The sequence below is a fragment of the Xiphias gladius genome, chromosome 11 (assembly GCF_016859285.1).
Source record: "Xiphias gladius isolate SHS-SW01 ecotype Sanya breed wild chromosome 11, ASM1685928v1, whole genome shotgun sequence".
NCBI classification, from domain to species: Eukaryota; Metazoa; Chordata; class Actinopteri; order Istiophoriformes; family Xiphiidae; genus Xiphias; species Xiphias gladius.
The window spans coordinates 26,123,058-26,146,214 of NC_053410.1; the positions used below are offsets into that span (position 1 = coordinate 26,123,058).

A 23,157-nucleotide genomic window follows, 5' to 3' on the forward strand; every position below is an offset into this window, starting at 1 on the left:
ATAGTGTCTTCTTCTGTAGTTGTCTCCTCTACCATGGCACTATTAATACACTTTTTTCACTAAAGATATTTGGACATGTCACAATAGGAAAAGCACAGGTGTAAATAATAGATGAATGGTGGTTGAATTCAATTTAACTGCTTCATTTCCAAGGTCCTTGAATTTTTTAATGCTAGCTCACTGTTACATTGTAATGTCTTGAATGAACAGAGGCATCATTAATGTTAGCAGTGTTTTCAGCCTTAACAATGAGCATTTGGAACATTACTTTAAGAGGTTAATTCAGAGGTTAATTATTGATGCGATGTGGTTCATTCTTTTTCACCAGTCTGATCCATCCAGTGTTCCTCAGCTAGCCTGGCAGTTTGTTCCTGTTCAGAAGACAGTCAACCCAATCCTGGCTTTTTGCAAAGGAGATACAGTGCACTTCCTCCTGGTATCTGCTCCACTTCCTTTAACTTCAGCTTAACCACAACTACTTTTTTTAATTTTTTTTTTTTTTTTTGCTTTGGTCAGATTACTTTTTTCTTATGAATTTTTTCATTTAAGTCCCTTAAACAGTCGGACATGTGGCTGCAGCCTCATTTGTATGCAAACACAGGTTTAATTACTGTTTTCCTGTCAGAATGAGATGAAAGGTGATCTTTGTGGCTTGTAATGTAGTTTGGTTGTTGGTTCCAGTATGGGTTCCAGCCTTTCCATATAGCTTTTCTCCCTGTAATATTATTTCATTTGTTGCATCACAGTTATTACATAGAATGGTGCAATACACAAAAATATCCGATAACTGCATGTTTTTATGGACAACACAGCTTATCACTGAGAGAGGTGAGCTGAGATCAACCAGTTTAAGTAAAACCAACTGACATAACGACCCAAATAAAAGACAAATAGGATAACACTTGCTTGATAATACACAGTACTATTGTCCAGTATTACTGAAGTGTTGCCTGGGCCTACATTTACTTCACAATACTGACACATTCCAGTCTCTGTGCTTCTTGCCGAGATTCAGAAATGTACCCCATTGTCTTCAGCCAGTTAGTTATAGGCGGGTGTTCCCTAATACATACGCACAATTAAATTATAGAGGCTTTAATGTAATATTTCCCAGATGCTAAACTACTTCAATAGTGTATTCTGAGAGAAATATTCAATGGGCACAGCAGTCCGTAGTGTTTGAATGTTCTCCTCTGCACTAATATTTGTTCAGGTAAAGAAGGAGGAGACAGGGACCATCCATGTCATCAAACAAAGACAACTCCACCTTAGCTGTGACATCATTAGCCTGAGTGTAAGTACCTATCTCAAGACAGTGGGCCACTTCAGTGCCCTCCCTTACACACTTACGGATTTTAGGTCCATGAGGGCTCAGGTCTGTCCCACTATATAATCAGTATAATCAGTGTTTGAGGGCTCTTGACTTGGTCTACCGCCCAGTCTGGGAATGTTTGCTGCTTAGGCTTTAGGGTAAATCCAACATCAAACACCTGAAAAGTCTTGGGTGTTGTTTAGTGCCCTTTCAAATTGAGCTGGTTGGATAATGAGCCAGGTTTTTTGGCTAAAGCTTTAACTGTCATCTTGTGCATACTTGTAAAAGGTGGTGAGTTGCTGGTTGCCTTCATTTTCCAACAAGCTAAATTTGCAAGGGAAACTGCATGGACAGCATTATATTAGGTATATATTAGGTATATATTTTCTTCTTTTTCAGGTGTGATCTAACTTCTACATGGCTTATTTGTGAATAAAGACAAATATCTTTGTTTGCTGTAGTGCGAAATCCATGACTTGTTCTCCTCCTTACTCTGTCTTTTTGCAGTGGATTAACAGTCGTACATTGGTCCTGGTAGACAGCCATGAAAAGCTGCACGTTGTGGACCGGCCCAGTCAGGAGGTTTTGGAGACTCTGGACTTGGAGCAGGTGCAACTGGTCTATAACAGCCGACATTTCAAATCCCTGGCCACTGGAGGGAATGTCTCCCAGGCTCTGGTGAGAGATTAGCTGATGGGGGACAGGATCAGAGGTCAAACTTCATGTTTGTTGAGTCAGGGGCAAGGTCAAAGATACCTGTTCTCTGTAACAGTCTTCGCTTTAAAGTGATTATTATAATGAATTGGTTTTGAAAAGTAAGAGGTAATTTATCATAACAAAATGGTTAATGTTCAAAACTAATGTGAGTAGTTAGTAGCAGTGTAGGGCTGCTGCTGAGATGACAGTTTAAGAAGTTGTATTTAACCTTTTAGGTCAGTCTATTATAGACTTATAGAAAATTTCCAAGAACTACGAAACCACAGGAAATAAATTCAGGAACTAAACTTGGAGCTAAAAGTCAATTTTGCTCATTCTGCCATGTCGGATGAACTGTGAAGACTAAGCAAATTAGTCTGATGATGGAACGACAGTTTGAAATGCAATTTTGACACAAAAGGTAACAAAAACACAGTGATCCTGTTGTTCTGTGTAATTATTGTTGCACATCTCACTGTTTTAAGACCCTGATGTTTGAGTTGGATGAATAAAAAGGGAACATGCGGTGGTGGCATAGGAGACTGAAAACTCTATCGTGACATTCTCCACAGTGACAATTCGCTGAGTTTGATTTCTCTCCTTGCTCACTTTGTTCTCTCGCCATGCTCACTATCTTATCCACTCACTTGACCACCGCTCTCTCTCCCTCTCACTCGTTAGCTGGCTCGACCACTGGGATCTGTTCATTTATCTCTTCACGAAATGCCGAAATTTTCATCTATGCATTTCTTCTAGTTTTCTCCCTGGCAAGTTTAACAGAGTGTCTGTTTCAGGCTTTAGTTGGAGAGAAGGCCTGCTACCAGTCAGTCTCGAGCTACGCAGGACAGATCGTCTATTTGGGCACCAAGGTACTCTGTTGTATTATTTGTTTCATTTGTTGCAAACAGGTTTTTGGAGCTGTCCCTTCCTGCACATTGACGAACAGTAATTGTTGATAACCACTTTGAAAAAAAAAAATGCTGACCCCAGACATTAATATTTTACTGTGACATGTTAAGTATCCAGTGAAAATTCCCCAATCTGATATCTTGCCAAAAGTCTGCTAAGAAGACCAGAATTGATTTTATCTAGATGTATCCAGTACACAGTACAGGAGTGTCTCCAGGATGTGTTTAGACTAGCTTAGCTCAAAGACTTCAAGCAGAGTGTAACTGCTAGCCTAGCTCCATTTAAACCACAGTTTTGTTATTTTTATACTGTATTTAGGAAAGTTCCTTCCCTGCCTTGTGTCAGGTCAATGTGTAGAAACTGATGATGTAACCGTCATACAGTTCATGTATGTTATGTACACTTTCACATTGTAATTTAAATTGACAGAAAAGCTCACAATTTAAAGTCCTGTCAATAATGTAGAAAAGTGTTTAGTATATTACATACAGTTTTTTTTTGTGCCTATTTTTGAGTATCATATTATCAATCATACCAAACAAGAACAAAACAACTCTGGTAGCTTATAAGAGTCTGATAAAGAATACAAAATAAAGTAAGAATAATAATAGTAATAAGGTTAACAAGGAAACGCAAGGAAAAGAAAACAGAAAGAAAATAAATTAACAGATTTAAAAAAAAAAAAAAAAAAAAAGGAGGTTTCTAGAGCAGTGAACCAGGGCACCCCTTCATAGAGATTTTTGGCTGTTGATTTGTATTCAGATAGGAGGGTGAAGGCGTTCGAATGATGCCAGCAGCACTGAGAGAGGAGAGGTGAGAGATACATGGTTCCTAAACATAGAAATGTATCTGCCTTGTCTCCCCTCAAATGCAAATCTTTTCAAAATTAAGGTATTCATCTAATATGTTCAAGAATCATCTATCTGGCTATTGTGGAGAAGAACATGGCATTCTGGACAGCTTTGTGTTGTTAAGTGAACAAGGTTTGAACACTCAGCCCAGTGCTATAATTAGGAAATAAATTATAGATTTCTAGAAAGTAAAGAGTGCAAAACCAAAACTTATGCAGCAACATTGCTGGTGCTTAATTGCGTTTGTCACAAACAAGGTCAATATCTGGTTTCATCTAAGCAAGTCTGAGTTGGCTCTAATATGTACAATACCATCACGGACAGGGAATTTCCCCGACTTGATACTAGTTACGGAATATGTCAAGTTATTATAATTAAAGTTCAAACATTTACACTAAATTAATCATTTAAACATAATGCACTCACTTATTACACTAGATGCAAAAAGTAACATTTATTATTATTATTACACTGTAGGCACTTTATACACCATGCATTTTAAGTTTATTTGTAAAATGCCAAAAATCAGGTTTTGGTATTTGTGCAAAAACTTGTATTGACATACATAATTATTTCACATACCAGGCCTTTGTGTAAGTTCCAGTCCCATCATTGCAGGCTGATAGACCTGTAAACTAACTTCAAACCCAGAATATAGTGTATCTTTCCCAGATAAATATGGGTATTTTTGTCAGCATTTGATGTCTAATCAGAATTTTTCATAATTTTTGTCCATAACTAACCCTTCTCCAGAGAAAGCCAAATGCTAAGATTCTGTGTGAAAGTTAAGTTTCTCTTGTTTGAGTCTGCTGTTGGGTTTTCTTGTTCTTTAACTGTGTAATATTCTTTTCTCTTGCAGTCGGCTCACATTATGACTCTAAGGAACTGGAGAGAGGTATGTATATATGATATTGTTTTAAGTAAATATGAGTAAAAACTTGAGTCTGTAACTGTCGTTCCAAACAAGTCACTTATTTTGAAGAATCGTTTACAATAAGTGAATGATTCAGTGTGTATGATTACATAAGACTCTAGTCTCGCAGGATGGCCGTCAGAACATGGCTGCACCTTTGTTTAAGGGACAATCTATAAACTAAATATAAATCAAAGGACCGCTTGTACAAAGAACCAAGTGCCAAATATGTATATAGTATATTACATGTATATTACATGTGTATATATATATATATATATATATATATATATATATATATACACACACACACACACACACACACACACACACACACACACACACACACACACACACACACACACACATATCTGAGGTATTCTGTCACACCAACATCAGCAGATGGATATTTGTACCCAAATTTGCACACATGGGCACTTTTTTCTGTGTTTAGAATGAACTTTCCTGTAGCTACATGTTTGGCGTACAGTAAAACACAGCATACAGTAGGCTACATGAAGCAATAATGACTGACAGAGACTGATGCGCACCCCAGTGCACACAAGTTTTAGCATTTCCACCAACAAGCATGTGTGTGTTTTGACAAAACACAGTAATAGCCTGGTCAGATCACAGCAATGCAGCTCAATCACAAATTGACTACAGACCCAGTTTTAAACAGGCAAGTGACTGAGAGAACTTTGTGATCATATTCCAGTCTGTTAGTATTGAAAAACATCCACCCAGATGTGGAGTAATGCACGCCAATGCATGGATGGATCTCATCCATCCTTTTTCTGCTGCTTCTCCAGCATGTTCTGGGTCTACCCTGGCGTGTCCATCCAGTTGGACATACCCAGAAAAATTCCAATGGAAGACGTTTAGGAGACATCCTGATCGGATGCCTGAACCACCTAAACTGGCTCCTTTTGATGCAAAGGAGCAGCAGCTCTGCTCCCAGCTCCCTTCAGATATTTGAGCCCTTACCCTATCTCTAATGCTCAGCCCAGCCATCTTACGGAGGAAACTAAATTTTGCCGCGTGTTTTCAGGATATCATTTATTTTGTTCCCCACCGAAAGCTCATGACCATAAGTGAGGGTTGGAACAAAGATCAACAGGTAAATTGAAAGCTTTGTCTTCTGGCTCAGCTCCCTCATCACCACAACGGTCTCGTACAACGTCTGCATTACTGCTGACGTTGCACTAATCCACCTGTCAGTCTCATGCTCCATTTTACCTTCACTCTTGATCAAAACTCTGAGATACTGTAACTCCTTCACTTGAGGTATCAACACGCTCCCAACCCGAAAGGAGCAATCCACCATTTTCAAACAGAGAATCATGGACTCAGACTTGGATGTGCTGATGAGTCTCATCCTAGCTGCCTCACACTCAGCTGCAAACTGCCTCAGTGCATTCTGAAGGTCATTGCCTGATGAATCCAATTGAATTTTCTGAAAATAGCAGAGAAATGATTCTGAGGTCCATAAAACAGACACTTTGCTCCCCCCAGCTGCGTCTTGAGATTCTGTCCATGAAGATCACAATCAGGATCACAACTACATACAACCCTGAGGGAGGCCAACACCAACTGGAAATGTGTTTCACTCCCTGCTACGAATACAGATACAACTCTCAGTCCAGATATACAAGGAGTAGATGGCTCGTAGTAATGGCCTCAGTACCCCATACACCCGCAGAGCCCATCACAAGACCCCGCAAGGGACATGGTCGTAAGCCTTCTCCAAGTCCACAAAACACAGGTATACTGATGGGCAAACTCAAATGACCCCTCCAGTAACTTTGCAAGGGTAGAAAGGTCGTAATCAGCATTGCACCTCCTGGATTAGAGCTTCACAATTTGTCAGAGTTCCCTTTCCCTTTCAGGACATGTTGGTTGGGTTCAGGAGTTACTCAAAGTGTTCTTTCCACCACCTGATGCCCTGCTTTCTTTTCCTAAATCATGATGGTTTGCATTAACTTCCATGAGGCTAAACAAAAGTCCTTCTCCATAACCTTCCTGAACTCCTCCCACACTTGGGTTTTTGCAGCCATTGCCACAGCCGCAGCCCTTCTGGCCTGCTGGTACACAGCTGCTGCTTCAGGAGACCCCCGGGTCAAACAAGCGTGAAAGGCCTCCTTCTTCAGCTTGACAGCCTCCCACACTGCTGGTGTCCACCATCAGGGTGTTTTAGGTTGCTGCCACGACAGACACCTACGAGCTTCTGACTGCAACTCCAAGCAGCTGCCTCCTCAAAGGACTCTGGACTCCTTTTCAGTCCAGCCCCTCTCCAGGAGTTTGGTTCCAGAGCTAGTCCAACTATATCTAGTTGGTACTGCTCCACTTCCTGCACCAACTCTGAATCCTTCCCCTTCAGAGAGGTGATATTTCATGTCCCTAGTATCAGTCTGTGATGCTAAGGATTGGCACACCTAGGTCCCCGTCCTTACCTACCACCTGGCTTACATTGCACCTGACCCTGAATCCTATCCCTGCAGGTGGTGGGCCTACAGGGTGGTGGCCCCATGTAATTTTTTCGGGCTGTGCCCAACCGGGCCCCATGGCATCCAGACACTTGCTGGTGAGCTCCCCTCCAAGGTCTGGCTCCAGGAGGGGGCCCGGTTTCCCTGAACTGGTGAGGTGACACATCTACCTTGGGAGATCCTACCAGAAGATGTTGCCCACGACAATACAGCTCCCAGGATAACCAGGACACACAAACCCCTCCACCATGTTAAGGTGGTAATTCTCAGAGGGGATAAAAAAGATAATCAACAAATATCCTTTGCTGCTTTTTCTTTTGTGAAGTTTATTTCCATTCTTTAAAGTTTTATTATAAATCCTCAATGCCAATATGTGTTATGTTTATTTGTAGCGTTGCACTATTTTAGATAAATAAATACATACTGTCTATCAGTAAAGCAGTAATGATGATATAGTGCGAATACACTATTTGGTAAAAATGCATGAATAGAAGATTTTAATAGAAGATATATTTCTTCCTCAGCTCCTTTGTAATGGAAATCATTTATCAAACCAACAACTGCTCGTTTTGCACTTGATCCATGTTCATCCTTCCTTGTCTCTGTTTTTGTGTCCAGCGTATAGACTGCCTGCTGAAGCAGGAACATTTTGTTGAAGCGCTCTCTTTGGCCTGGTCCTTCCATGAGGGAACTGCTAAGGCTGTGGTTGGTGGGTATAATGCATATCAGACACCTTTGATCAAGAGAAATAGTAATATGACTTGTTTATGACTATGCACCATGTAAGCACACTGTTCACATGTGAGGCCAGAGACCATCTTTGAACTGAAGTAACCATCTCCCCCAAATGACCTTATTCGGCCTGCCTTTTTTCCCCCTAGTTTTGTTTCTGTTCAGTTCTGTTTTGTTTGTTTCTCCACTGACCACCATACTCCTCCTACTGTCCATTTAAAGTGGAAAGCCTCCAGATTGTCCACCATTTTGTAATGCTTGCATGTAATGCATGCTTCACCCTGAGCTGAGCCTTCAGCAGTCCTGTAAAAGCCCTCCTCCCAGGCCCAGTTCTTAAGGCTCAGCAAGATGGCTAATTTGGAAGTAGCTGATATGGAGTGTAGTATGTGCTCACCTTTTTTCCTGGCTAGATTTTTGGGACCTCGGACAAATAACTGAAATGAAAACACCTCCTGGAAGCCCAAAAACTAACCTCTTAACAACTCAAACACACCCACCAGCCTAGGATGCAGGACAAATAAATGTGTTAGTTTCACACTGTGAAAAAAAGAGACACGCTTACCCTTGATCCAGGATCTAGGTACACTCTGTGTCTGTTCATGGCTATCGCCCTATGTGCAATCCTCCACTGGAGGTCAGCTGACCACTTTTCAAAATGTAGTCTGTGCAGGGACCGCCAGCAGCCTTTCGGGGAAGAGCCTGGGCCAAAAAAATCTCTGTCCAACTCAACGCTTTCATGGCAGGCAAGGACTGAAAGTGCCTCACCTTCACACACAGGATCTAAGTTGCCTTTTTTTCTGTCTGCATCTGGAGGAAGCCCCTCCAGCAGCTCCGGAACACTGTCTGGATCACACTCCTCTGCTCCAGAGAGACGAGTAAAAGAACACAGCATGACTCCTCATTATCTTTTGATCTGGCATCACCCTGCCTCCAAGGAGCTTTAAGGACGTCATCAGCTTGCTCCTTGCAAAAGTATTCTCCAAACTGAAGAAGAAAGAGCTTGGAGCATCCATGTCCCTAATGTTAAGGAAATGAGACCTAACGAGGGCTCCTTTCACTCTCTTCTGCATGGAAGTTCTGAGCTCCAGGCTTTTCTCTTGCAGCAGGCCATCAGCAGCAAAGTCCAGGTTACTGTTCATAGCACACTCATTGTTCCTATATACTGTCCTCCAGCTCTGGGACTGCTGCTTAAATCCTAGTAGTGGATTGTGATGTATACTGGTGACAGAAAACACAAATCCGTGCCTTGCCCTCTTCCCATCATAGCCTCAGTGAATCAAAATTAGCCTTTTTGCTTTGCCAACAGACCCAAAACGATCCAAAACTCTGACAGAAAATGCTATCCTGCAGCAGCTTGTTGCTGAAATGCCAATATGACCTGAGTTTTTGCCCAGGAGAGATGATCAAATTTGCACTGATGAGATGGTGATCAGTAAAACCATTTGGAGTAAGGGAGCTACTAACTAGACTGGACATAAGTGACTTTGAAATGTAGAACCTATCCAGCCTGGCTGCACACATCCTGTTGTTGCTCACCTTGACCCATGTGTACTCTTTATCAGTGGGGTGTTTCAACTTCCTAGCATCTAACTGAATGACTGTCCTGCCTAAACTCCCAGATGACTGAATGTGTGGTTCTTCACTTATCCTGTCCATGGTGACATCAGTGGGGCAGTTCTGATCCCCACCTATGATTAGATGGTCCTGACCATACTTTGCAGCTGATCCCTCAAAACACTGAGAAAACCGAATCTGTCAGCTCCCTGAGTTGAGGCATAGACATTAACCAAACATAAAGTGCACCTTTCAATTTTTACCCTTACAATCAGACACCTCCCCTCAACTAATTCCACAGTTGATAAAATCTTTAGGTTAGTTCTTTTAGTTGGTGGCACTGCTACCCCCGACCTGAAGTTTTAGTGTATACAGCTCCTCAAACCACAGCCCCCAACTTATCTCATTAGTTATGTCGCTATGAGTTTCCTGCAGAAAAACCACCTCTATCTTTTTCTGCTTCACAACCTCAGTCACTAATGCCCTCTTATATTTGTCCCTCCCATTATTTTTGTTATGAGATCCAACCCTGAGCCCCTGCATAAGAAAGGTAGAGCAGAGAAAGAGACAGAGACGGAAACAGACCCACATGGAAAACCAAAGAGAAGAAACCACCCTGTGATGCATGATCATAATTTATTTCACAAATTTTGTCCTTTTAAAATTTTTCCCCTTTGCTGCCTTCCTATAGGCTGTGATGTGCTTTCTAAGGTGAAAATGCTTTTTCTCATCAAACAGCTCAGAATGGACCAGCTCCTGCAGAAAACCGACAGACATTATGAACTTTTCTGTATAATCAAAATAGCCTTTTATTTTTACTGACATTCCAGGAGTTTCATCCAAAAACTCATGTACTTCCTCCAGAGAGTACAGATCTGTGTTGTGGCATGAAGTTTCACCAGCTAAGACACTAGCCAACTCTGAATCCGACTCCTACTGATCACATCCTCAATCCCTCCCGAGCTGCTTGATGCAGCTCCCTGTTCAGCTGTAACTGTTTCTGCAGGCTCAGCCCCCTTGTCCGAGGCAAAAGGCTGGAAGGCTGTTTCCTCATCTACACCTGTTGAAGTCAAGTGTTCCTCTGCCCGTCTCTGTTCCCTTTTACCCACCTTAGAGCCATTGTCTGAGGGAGGGATGTCAACATCTGGGGTGTCAGCTTCCGTCTGCTGTCTATGTTGGACATGCAAAGCGCTTGTGGGTGACATCGCCACACTCCACACATTTCAGCTATCCCAAACTAGCATACACCATTCGGCAACATCAACGTGTCTCACTCTAAAGGCAACCTCCAGACTCTGTGTCAGAAAGACCAAGAACATAAACACCTGCCTCCTGAGTGACTGTTACATACTTTGGTCATCTGCATGGTACCTGAGTAATTCTTATCTGCTGATTAAGACTGTAACATGCGGTTGAAAGCGTTCGAAAGAGGAATACCTGATATTAACATTGTTGCATACCATTTGACACACAGTGAACCTGGATCTTTTGGTGGCCTTGGAGGTTTGGGGCCCAGGACCAGTTGCCAACTTTTCCCAGTTGGTAATCTAGCCTTGCTCATAAGCACAATACTACCAAAGAGTTTAAAAAGACAGTGGTGCAGTCCGGCCACACAGTGCAGCCAATGACATCTGACATCCACTGTGCCATTCAATGTTATGCAAGTTCACCTGTTAGTGGTCTGGTTGTAAACTCTCCACTGTGATAGGATAATTGTTGTAGAAGACATAAAATCTCCTTTTCATACATGAAACCCACTTTAGATCTTCTGAAGTTGCAAGTCTTGAATTGAGCTAGAAAATGTCAGTGAAACAAAGCTTTTCAGCTTGGATTTAAGTGGCTCTTCAAGCCACTCACTTGATAGACATGGTTGTGGTGTGGTATTGGAAAAGACTGAATATTTAATCATTATCCATTCATCTCATGATTTGCATGTACTTTGAAGAGCAATTTTACAGAACATGCTGTTTAATTGGTTACTTCGTTCTTTTTCTAGTGAGTCTGTGAAAAAGCATTCACTGGCACTGTGAATACATTAAAAACAGTATCAGTGGATGTTTTTTTATGAAATTTCAACATATGCTTCAGCATGCAGTTACCTGTGACTAATCAGAGATATAAAATTATTAATATAAAAATTAGCTGTCAATGATAGACGGACAATATGAGAATAATGCGTGACGTGTGTTTATTTCAGGCCTGTTTGGAGATCCATTAAAAAGGAAGGGTGTGGTAGGTGACAAGGTAAGAACAGAAAAACTGTATTAAACTTTACTAAATCTATAATCTGGACGGTGTACTCTGACATTTTTGTGCTCAATTTAGAACTTGTACCACTCTGTGTGCAGATGGTAGAGATCCTTTGCCAGTTTGCAGAACAAGTTTTGAAGAAGTGTCCAGAACAGGGCAAGATCCAAGTGATGGAGCAACATTTCCACGTAAGCTAACATGCCTTAAAGAACACAGTTTGTAGTGTCCAGTCTGCCGCAGATTCAGCACAGTAACAGAATACTAGCAGCCTAGCTTTTAGCAGAAGTCTAGAGAAAAAAAACAACAACAGCAGGGCCAGCCCTATAAACCTGAATGTCGCTGACTGACTGACTGATTTAGTTACACTACTGGTCAGCTGAATGCCGTGTGACTGAGTGCTGAAATTACACCACCGGTTGGCTGGCCAAGTGTTGGAGTTTCCCCATTGACCATTGCTCTTTGAAAATGAATTGGCAACAACAGTTTCTAATAAGTCATCAGGGGGGCGTTTACAGGCAGTCTCGCCAACTTAGTGCCTTTGTCACTAGACTAACTGAGTTTTCTGACCCCTTCAAGGACTTTTTTTCACAAAAGCACCTAGTGAAAGATCTAGCGACTTTTTGGACAAACCTTTGCTATTTTCTGTAGAACAGTCTCCAGTATTGCCCCACAAGCCAAGGTCTGGCTTTGCCTCCACAGGTGCATCTCTCTCTGGTCTCATTTGGTTGACTGCACATCAGCTGACACATATGTAAATGAGCTTCTAACTTTCTCTCTGACTGTTCATTTTACAAATAAATATAGCCAAAATCGCAGCACAGCTGTTAACTAAAAGGAAAAGAAAATTTCAATGAGCCACTGATCACTTATCAGAATTTTCTATCAAAATAAAACCTTGAAAAGGGTTAAGACAGTTGAAGTAATCACATTGAACCAATAAGCCCATTTAATAACTCAAATGTATCTCATTAGATGTATTAACTGCTAACATTTGAACAAAATGGCATAGGTAAAAACATCATAAGTTTCCTAGGTAATAACATTTTAAGGATGAGGTCTCAATAGAACAATTCAATGTTTGTAGGCACTTTAAGATAATAATGCAAAACGCTGGTTTTATCACTCTTCAAACATAGCATTTAAGCCAGATCAACTAACTATCCTAAGACCTTAGAACTTGATGCATGTTTCATAATAAAAACATTCAATCATCGTTACTTTGTCTTCACCATGATTCATTCTTCAACTAATTTTACAATACACTGTCGGTAGGCTTACATGTATTTTAGCAGGCAAAGAAAAAAAGATAAACATCTTCTACTTTGGGGAAGTAGACGAATCAGGCTCGGAATTCTCTTCATCTGTAGGCAGTTTAACATACTGTCCCATGGTGGATTGAATGAATCATGAAACTAAGGAATTCAATAGTGGTACAGCACAGCATACACAGAAAAACCAAAAAAAAAAAAAAGAGCATAGGCATTAATGGTCTCTTGAGCGCTCCTTGCCAGTCTTCAAGCCACCCAAACCATCCTGAGGCATGAACGTCCTCACCCTCCATTTCCTTAAGCATCTCTGTCATATTGTGAAGTCCTGACTGAATTCCTTGGCCATCCTTGTCGTATGCTGGAATAAAGATGAAGGATTCTTTCCATCCTGATTAAGCTTTCCTAGCCTGGGTATATGCGTGTTAATATGCGAAGCTACAGATTGTTTTCCTCCTCTTTTTAAACTATATGTGCATGTTGTCGGCAGCGCAGTGCACTAATGTGCATCACGTACTCCCAGTGGACTGTTGGACCAATCAGGGGAGTGTCCGTCAGTTTTTTCTATTCCTGGTATCTCTCTCTGTATGCGGTGATGGGATTCTCTCTAATGAGACAAAGGTGGAGCTAACCAGTGGGTTTTTTAACCCGCCAGTTGAGGTTGCTCTCTCAGGAAGGCCTAATCTGAGGATCTGGAACAGGGATCTGGAACAGGATCCCTGCCTTATGTTTAGTGGATGTCAAACACTTTTCACTAAAAGTTTGGCGAAGTTTCAAAATCTGTTTGTGAACCAATACCTGTTGATTTCTCTTACCATACCCCCTGTGACACACGGTCCAACCCATGTGACAACTTTGCATAAAAAGAAAACAGGCGGAGACACGGATTGTTATTAGGATCATACCAAACACCATCATTCAACAAAGTCCCGCTATTGTGCCACAGTCATTCTCATCATGAGTGGCACTCTTACATGTGCATATGGGTTAGTCTATTCAAACAGAGACGAGACATGCTCATGATCTGTATAATGTCAGGTGGCAGCTTATATAGTGCAAAATCACTGTTTTGGGAACATGATGTGCTTGTAGAACTGTTGTTCTACGAGCACATCATGTTCCCATGGCTTGGCCTTGGCTAACAGGTAGTAAGTTTTCTTTGTATCGTTTCTCTCTCCCATGAGCAGTGTCACTAATAATTAGATACATAAAAGGTCTGGTTCATACAGTATCTGATACATGAAAGTAAAACAGAATTAACTTGAAATATGGAATTTCCAATACAGGTACCGCAGTTGATTTCTCAGTAGGCTGTTAGGCAGGCATGCAGCTGGCGTATGTTTTCTGATAGGTTGATAGCGTAATAAAAGACATTATTCTAATTATTTTGCTTAACTTTCACTAGATAACTTTCAAAGGGACTGGCAATACAAAACCTTAAAAAAAACTTCAAATCAAAGCTGTGGCAATAATGGAAATGTTATTAAAATATTCTAAGGCTCTTCTGCTCTTCTGATTTAATTTGTCATTGACCTGGCTTACAAAATAGAGGAGCTACAGGTTGCGCGTGTTGACAAAGCTTATTCAGAATACACATGGCAAAGAAAGAACAAAAGACACAATGACAAAAAATAAAGAAGAGCACTAAGTAAAGGAAGTGAAATGCAAAATAGCAAAAATGTTAAGAGGCCAAAATCAGCAAAAAGTGCAAATGGCAAAATGCAAGATGCAAAGAAATCCAGCAGTTTTTTATTCCTGAGGGCCAGGCGTGCATCTTAGGGGCGATACTCATCTTCTTCCTTTGTTTCAACTGGAGTAGAGAGTAATTCTATTTTTTTTTTTAATTCTAATTTTGAATTGTTCAATCCGGAGTTTACTTGCAAAAATCACAAGATCAAATAAAAAAACAATTTTCTATTGTATGGAGAATGATTGTTCGTGGCAGAAATACACTTTACAGTGCTGGTCAGTAACTCAGGCTCTGTATATTTAATATGGAGATGAGACTTGCTTTACACTTGGACATTATTAACTTGATTGCAGAAGAATCCATCCAAGATCCAATCATGTATCAAAAAGGGCAAATCTCATGTTATAGTGCTTCAGGAATGTGGCCTTTAATTTATGATAGGCATCTGTTATCTAAAGGGGGAGAGAGAAAGAGGGATGGAAGACTAGTTTGTCGATGAGTGAGTCCAGTGGGTCCATGGTATGAAGAAGCTCACACCTAAGTGATATTTACAGTTTGTCTCCCGTTGCCTTCTCTGACATACATAATGAACTCAGTTTTACTCCGTGGATTTTTTTTTTGCTTGTTTAATCCCATTTGACTTTTGTCCATTTGACCCATGAGCTGGTCATAGATCTCTCTAATGTACAAATAGCTAGTCTGGTTTTCTGGATAAAAAAATCTTTTGTCTCTGTTTCCTGGCTGTGGGATAGTTAGGGCAGGAACTGTTCAGCTGTGGGATAAGGAGGGCAGGAAGGACAATCCTTTTGGTCCATAAACTCTGAATCTCCATACCATGAACTCTTTAATAGCTTAGAAAGTGAGGCTAGCCCAAGTAACTACAGCCTTACTATTAACCATCACTTTGAAGGGTCCACATAATAAGTTTTTAATTTCACTCTGTTTAATGGGAGCTGTAAGAAATGCTAATTTCATTAACCAAGCAACTGATTCTCCGAACTGGAAATCTAAAAATTCAATAAATATCACCTGATCAACCAACTCATAGAGTATTTGTCAATGGAGAAAATTATATCGCTTAAGAGAAATACTGCGCTGTTCATTGAAAGCTTGTTTATTATTTTCACTGTTCTACTACTGTCTCCATCTTTGTCAGACATACTATGCATTTTTCTGTAGTAATCACGCATTAGTGGTGGCAATGGCAATACTAGCAGTTCTGTTGCTGTGTTAGCAGTAGTATACCACATATTATCCTTACATTACAACTATTAGTGGTATTTTTTTTTTATTTAAAATAACATTATATAAATAACACTATAATTATATAAATACAGTTGCATGTAAAAAAATTTGCAGATTTAAAAATATGCAAATGAAGGGTCTGTTATTGCTCCAAGTGATCAGAGAGATGGATCAGTTATTCAGCGTTGTGATAGCAGCCTGATCGGCTATTCAGCAGCCTGATAAAAAGTGTTTAACAGTCTTGTAGTTCTTGCTCTAATGCTTCAAAACCTCCTGCCTGATGGCAGAGATTTGAACAGTCTGTGAAGGGGGTGTGAGGTATCCTTTATAATGTTCAGTGCCTTATGCAGGCATCGACTGGGGTACAGGTCCTATGTAGAGGGTAGGGGACATCTATGATCTTCTCAGCTCCCCTGACTACTCTCTGCGGGGCTTTGGAGTCAATGATATTGCAGCTTATCTTTGTGTCACTATTGGTTTATTAAACATAGTTCAAAAGTCTTGATATTCTACTAAATTTTCTTGTGCTGAGTTTATTGCTGCAGTTGTTGATGTTAATGCTGGTAGTGCAATGACATGTTTTCATAATTACCTTGTTTCTTTTAATAATAAATTGACATTTTTGCATTTTGATGATGGAAAGGGAACAAGTATATTGTAAAACCTACATTACAAGATGTACTATTTATGGACAGAAACACTCATCAAAGATTTCAATTTTTGACAAACTATTTAATACATTCTCGTATAAATTATACATACATTCATAGGCTGAACTAGATTTGCCAGAATCTTTTTTTGTTTGTTTTTTGGTTTTCTTTTGCCATTTATCTTAGGTGGATTCTGGGAAGGCATGCTTTATTTCAGTATATAAAAAACTTAAAATGCACATAAAGGAACAATCTGTAATCATTGTACTGTATATGGTTTGTATTTGAGTGACAACCGTATCGATAAAGACATGGGGCACAACAGGAATTTGAACAATGCAGACCATATGATAGGATGAAATTGTGCGATATATAAAATACAAATTCAAGAGATATTTTCATTTTTTATTACAATAAATGTTGAGGTATTACATTTTTGTAAAAAGTTGCACAAAACAGTCATAACGTTATTCACTCACCATTATAACAGGCAGATTATTACATTACCAGTTTTTAATAAATTTTTTATTACATGATGTGACTTATTACATTGTCCACAGTTATTACATTATGAGTTTCTACAACCCCATTTATGTCGATGAAGACTAAATATATTGTCCTGCACCTGTTATTAATTTCATTAACACCGAAGCAGCTGAAACTGATTAACAACCCCCTCTGCTACTTAAATGATCAGATCAATATCCCAGAAGTTTAATTGACTTGATGCAATACTCTGATTAAAAAGTGTGCCTTTAATTTTTGTGAGCAGTTTATTAATTCTTGTAAAAAATGATTTCCTTGTGTGCTCTATGTGACACCAGATAACCTAAATGAACCAGTAACAGACCAATAGTAAAAGGCTACAATGTAGCATTTTTCCTTGGTCCAAACCAATTGAATGCAACTACAGGTGTGGAACAGACCTGAAAGGTTAAAGCTGGCTAAAACTATCTGACTGTGATAGAAGCCCAGTAAGTATAGGAAAACTGCTTTTAGCGCAGTAACCTATCCACAGTTATTACATTATGAGTTTCTACAACCCCATTTATGTTGATGAGAATACGCTAAAAATATTGCATGTATATTCTCTATTGCTGTAATTCCCAACCAAGGGTGACGTACCCCCGTGGGTAAAAGTTGCCCCAACCTCACAGGGAAATGTGGAAAAATTAGAGTAGCTAACACTAATTTGAAAAAATAGACAAAAACACCTGAACATTACATGCTGTGATTGATAGTGCATGTTATCTAGAGATGTCCAAACAGTTAGCTAAAAGTAAAGCATAAATGGTTGAAATACTGTATATGTAGTTGACAGTGTGTGTGTGAAAGTAGCAATGCTTTTTTTTGTCTTCTCTACTTTATTGACACAATTCATTGAAAAACATTAAATATCAAAGTCTCCTCTCTCTCCCTGCTGTGGTGTGTTCAGGATGTGGTTCCAGTCCTGGTGGACTACTGCCTGCTACTTCAGAGAGCGTAAGTATATACATTTGTATGCAAACGTTTGTCCATCCAATGGCAAATTACGTACTTTGTTCATAAGAGATCGCAGGTTTGCTTCTCCTACACTGAAGTTCAGCTCGGTACTCTGCCTTAAAAAAGGACTGTTTATATTCTCCAGAACCAAGTGAGGAGAAAGGGCAGCACTCCGTTGTAAAAAACACCAAAACAAAGAGGAATGTCTTGTGCATTGATTTCAAAAGTGTTTTTTTTTCTTCTTTTTTTTCCCTCAAAACTGTCAGCTCCTAACCAAGCCTTACTGCTTTGGATGTTGTTGTCAGTGCAGTGTCAATTTGTGGCTGTGGATTTTATTTTTTGTGGGTAGGGGTGGAAGTGGTAACTCTTCTCAGCTGTACAAGTGTAGCTGTTTTGTGTTGAGTGGTGATGTGTCCTTTATAAAAAGAAAGGAAGGCTTTATGCCGAAACGTGTCAGCAGATTTCTCAGCCAATTATTGTAAATAAATTTACCTAAAAGATTATCACGACTTGATTACAGGTTCTTGTAGGTCATCCTGCGCACACAGCATATTTAAGATCTACCCACAGATTTTCAGTGATGTTCAGTTTCAGTTATCACAAGGCCAGGGGACTGTGGGGGCTGTTCCAAAAGCTTCAGCTTGTGTTTCTTGAGGCAGTTCATGGACTATTGTTGTAGAAGCCAGCCTCTTTTCACTTTCATTTTCCTGACTGACAACAGGACATTTGCATCCAGAATTTGCTGATATTTAGTGGAAACTATCTGTGCAGTGTTTCCTGCACCACTCTGCTGCCACACAACCCAAAAACAGAATATGTACAACCCCATGCTTAACAGTTGGCAAGGTGTTCTTTTTATCAAATGCTTACCCTTTTTTCTCCAAACACACCTTTAGTGATTGTGGCCAACGAGCTCAATTTGAACTTCATCTTTCCAAACTTGTTTCCAAACCACTCTGGCTTATCCAGATGTTGCTTTGCAGACTTCAGATGTTGACTTTTGTCATAAGGATTTAGGTGGGGTTTCCTTCTGATGACTCCTCCATGTAGACCTTTGTTTTTGCATCAACACTGCACAGTAGAACGGTGCACCACCTCTCCTGTGTCAGCTAAACCTTCCTGCAGATCCTCTGCAGTCATATGGAGGTTTGGTTTTGCCTTTCTGCACTTAATCTGAAAGTTTTGTTGTCTTTTGTTGAATGTTATCACAAAGTTTGAAGAGTCAGAAAATTTATCATCAGATGAAAATTCCTAATTATTTTTGACCTGTACATTCTCACATGTACATGCCAAAATTAATGTTTAATTTTTCATCAACCTAAATAGGTATTTTTCCTTTGAGCACTTCCTAAATAAGAAGTGAGTGAAACATGACACTAGACTACAGTATTAATTCTCATAACCAATTATTTTCTTGTGAGCTCTTTGTGACACCAGATAACATAAATGAACCAGTAACAGACCAATAGTAAAAGGCAACAATGTATATTTTTTCCTTGGTCAAAACCAATTGAATGCAACTACAGGTGTGGAACAGACCTAAAAGGTTAAAGCTGGCTAAAACTATTTGACTGTGATAGAAGCCCAGTAAGTATAGGAAAACTAATTTTAGCACAGTAACCAACAAAGATAAAATGTTTCTTTATGTGTGTGTGTGTGTGTGTGTGTGTGTGTGTGTGTGTGTGTGTGTGTGTGTGTGTGTAGCGACCTGCTGTTCAACCAACTGTATGCTCAGCTGGTGGAGAACACAGTTGCTAAGGGTGTTTTCCTTGAGTCGCTGGAGGCATACATTGTTGTGGACCGCCTTGGTCACCTAACTACACCCATCATGAGGGACCTCCTGGCTCATTACCATGCCAATGCTATGATGGACAGCCTGGAGAGATGCATAGTCCATCTGGATGTCACAAGCCTGGACATACAGCAGGTGTGTTTGTGTTTGTGTGTCTGTGTACAGTAAGGACTGAATGGTAAGTAAATAATGCCATACACAGGTGACCGCAGCCAAAATTAGTGAAGACTTGTTAGAAAACCTCCATTAGTTTCTACGGTTCCACTGATATATTATTTTCATTATAGGTTTTCTCTCTCTCTCTCTCTCTCTCTCTCTCTCTCTCTCTCTGTGTTTGTATGTGTGTGAAGGTAGTTCAAGTGTGTTGGGAGAACCAACTCTATGATGCAATGATCTACGTTTTCAACAGCGGAATGAATGATTACGTTACACCTATGGAGGTAAGTCCTCCACTTAAAGGGTTTGTTTCATCACTATCATCATGTCAGAGTTTATGCAAATTTCTAGCTTAATTATATTTCTAAATTAATAGGATGACTTTAATGTCAGTTTGACTTAAATGGCAATGTGTAAACAAAGTACGAACCATTTCACCTTTTCAGCCTCCTCAAACTGAGATAAGCCGTTTGGGGCCTTTAGTTTAGGTTCAGGTGTATAAATTCCTACAAAAAGGTCTCATGAAGCAAAGGTGGAGTTGAAAGGATTCTTTGGTTTAATCTGAGTTTCCACTTTTGTCTTGCCTTTATGAAGAATATTGTTTAAATTGCTCTTATTTTGCTGGGATAAGGCTTTATTAGACAACGCTTCATTGTGAAAAGTTCCCAAATAAACTTTTTATGCAAGAAATCTTCAAATTGACAAATTACATGAATAACATGGTTGACCATTTGACTGCTTTGGACTCTGTACCCGTTTGCGGCCGTCAGCCATAATTTCTAATAAAAATTTCAGCAGTGGGATCAACAAGGTCACATAATTCCACCTTATTAATCATCAAATTATGATACGTGCTGATTTGCAGTCCCAATGTGTTATTAACGCAATAGGAGTCATTACAAAAAAGTAATGGGAAATAAGGTGAGATGATGGAGCAGGTGGAAGCTGGAATAACAAATACTGGTAACAGCATCCAAAAATACAATCGCAATTGGTTCACAATCGAATCCGTTTTTTGGTCATGTATTTTTAATTTATTAATTTTTTGTCAGTTAATAAATGCTTTTAATAGGAACTTTACATCAAATCCTCATCAATAATTGATTACATACAGCCTGGTGACAAATTAAAGGAAAAACCGCCATAAAATGTCTTAGTAAGGTGTTGGGCCACCACATTCCTGCCAGAATAGCCTCATTGCACCTTGACGTCTTTTTTACAAGTCTGTGGAACTCTACTGGAGGGATGGAACACCATTCTCCCAAAGATATTCCCTTATTTGGTGTTCCATGATGGTGGTGGAGAGTGTTGTCTAACATGTCAGTCCCAAATCTCCCATAGGTGTTCAATTGGTCGACTGCAAAGGCCATAGCATAATTCCCATCATTTCCATACTCAGCAAACCATTAATTGACCCCTCATGCCATGTGGAGGCATCTACATTTACTTCAGGCATCTACTTCTCCACTCATTTATCCAGGCTTTTCCTTTAATTTGTCACCCGTCTGTACCTCTCTATGTACTTTGTGTTTTTATTTCAGAAACTCTTTGCAATGATTGGACCACCTCTTAGGGAGGGGAGGAGCCTAACAGGTAATTCTTGAAACCAAATCCCACCATAGCACCAATTATTTTAAGTATCTCAATAGCACAGAGTTTGAAAAGCACATGCAAGTCTTTAAATGTGCTTTTTCACTTCATGGGCAGATGAGGAAGTGGTGATGGGAAACAAACTTCTGGTGTACATAAGGTAAGTTCACACAAATACCTATTAATTCCTCAGTCCATTAGTCTGTGCAGCTGGCATACATTATGGCCAAGAGTTTGGTTTCTGTCTATAGCTGCTACTACAATTTCACTGACAAAGAGGTGACAAAGATTAATGTGATTAAGAGAGGTTCCATCAAGTTCTTGGCTCCACAGGTACTAAGAAAAATGCCTAATTATATTGATTAAAAAATGAACTCACTGGTATGAAATTATGTCAAATGTTAAAAAAGACAAGAAAACAAACAAACAAGAAAAAAACACTTTATGTATGAGCTGCTCAAGTGCTAAAAAACTGTGCAAAAGACATCTGGCAAATTTCAACACGTTAATGCAGTCATACCTTATGCTATACTCATCCAGTATCTCTGTTTCCCATAAAAGACTTCACGTCTCCCAGTAAATTATTTAACAGCTGGAAGGTTGGAAGCTTTGGAACTTATGCTCACAGTCTGTCTTCATCTCCAGGATTAACAAAATACTTAACTCAGCAGATTCAGATGTCAGTTGAAACTGGTGTTTTTTGTTTATTAGAAAACTGTTGAAAGTGAAAATAAATTGCTTTCACCATACAATATATTTGGTAAGTATCACAAATTTGAATGGCAGACAGTTTTTTGTTGATTTTTCCAGTTAACACATAAATAATTTATTTCACTGAGTGTTTTAGACCTAAAAACCTTGTGTTTCGTGGGTTGTGTAAAGTAAAAAGAGTTGGCTGCTGGCATGGGCAGCAGCATAGCAGCATGGCAGGGGGGCCAGGGGGGTTAAAAGGCAAAAAAACATTGATGAGACAGACAGAAGGAGAAGAGAGAGAAGAGAAAGAAAGGAAAAAAGACAATGTAGTGATACATGTAAATTGTGGATGCAAATGTACGTCCGTGTTGTCAGAAGATCATGTTTAATTGAATTTCAACCTTTGAGTTGAGTTTTTGCCTGTGTGCGTGTGTGCCTGCATGTTGTGTATATAGTTGCTGCCTTGCAGGAAGGGCATATCCACTGGGAGACATCCCTGAAGGTCTTGTGGTTCAAGTCAAGAACCAGGTATGTAGACAATCGGCAGTGTTACTTTCATTAGGAGGAAAGCACTACATCAATAGCCTTCCAGGATTAATCCAGTGTTTACTGCGGCAGTGGGAGGGGCAGACTATCTGTGAAAATGGGGGGGTGTTGTGAACCAGTTTTCACGACTTTGAACTCGACCAGTGTACTGGAGACTGCTAGGTCTAACTTATTTAACGTTTATGAACATTTACTCAGAGTGGCTCCAAACTAATTGACACCATGTCAAAGAGGTCATCTGTGTGCCTGCATGTAAACTATGCAAACAGCAGTTTACATATCACAGATCAACAACCAACACGACATATCACCTAAAAAGGGTAGGCTAACTTGTTTGTGTTAGGA

General features: G+C 39.8%; 1 protein-coding gene across 2 annotated transcripts in view; it reads left to right on the plus strand.

Annotated features, from left to right (window-relative positions):
• Window positions 1–23,157, plus strand: part of vps8 (VPS8 subunit of CORVET complex) — a 106,111-nt gene that overhangs the window by 49,680 nt on the left and 33,274 nt on the right. The window contains exons 12-25 of one of the 2 annotated variants that reach the window (XM_040138882.1): window positions 329–436; window positions 1,214–1,294; window positions 1,820–1,990; window positions 2,803–2,877; window positions 4,628–4,663; window positions 7,786–7,876; window positions 11,651–11,697; window positions 11,802–11,891; window positions 17,989–18,035; window positions 19,740–19,962; window positions 20,178–20,267; window positions 21,525–21,576; window positions 21,691–21,733; window positions 22,722–22,794. In XM_040138882.1, coding sequence (XP_039994816.1) covers window positions 329–436; window positions 1,214–1,294; window positions 1,820–1,990; window positions 2,803–2,877; window positions 4,628–4,663; window positions 7,786–7,876; window positions 11,651–11,697; window positions 11,802–11,891; window positions 17,989–18,035; window positions 19,740–19,962; window positions 20,178–20,267; window positions 21,525–21,576; window positions 21,691–21,733; window positions 22,722–22,794 — 1,227 coding nt within the window. The remainder of the gene's footprint in view (window positions 1–328; window positions 437–1,213; window positions 1,295–1,819; window positions 1,991–2,802; window positions 2,878–4,627; window positions 4,664–7,785; window positions 7,877–11,650; window positions 11,698–11,801; window positions 11,892–17,988; window positions 18,036–19,739; window positions 19,963–20,177; window positions 20,268–21,524; window positions 21,577–21,690; window positions 21,734–22,721; window positions 22,795–23,157) is intronic. The other variant, XM_040138883.1, reaches the window with a different exon arrangement.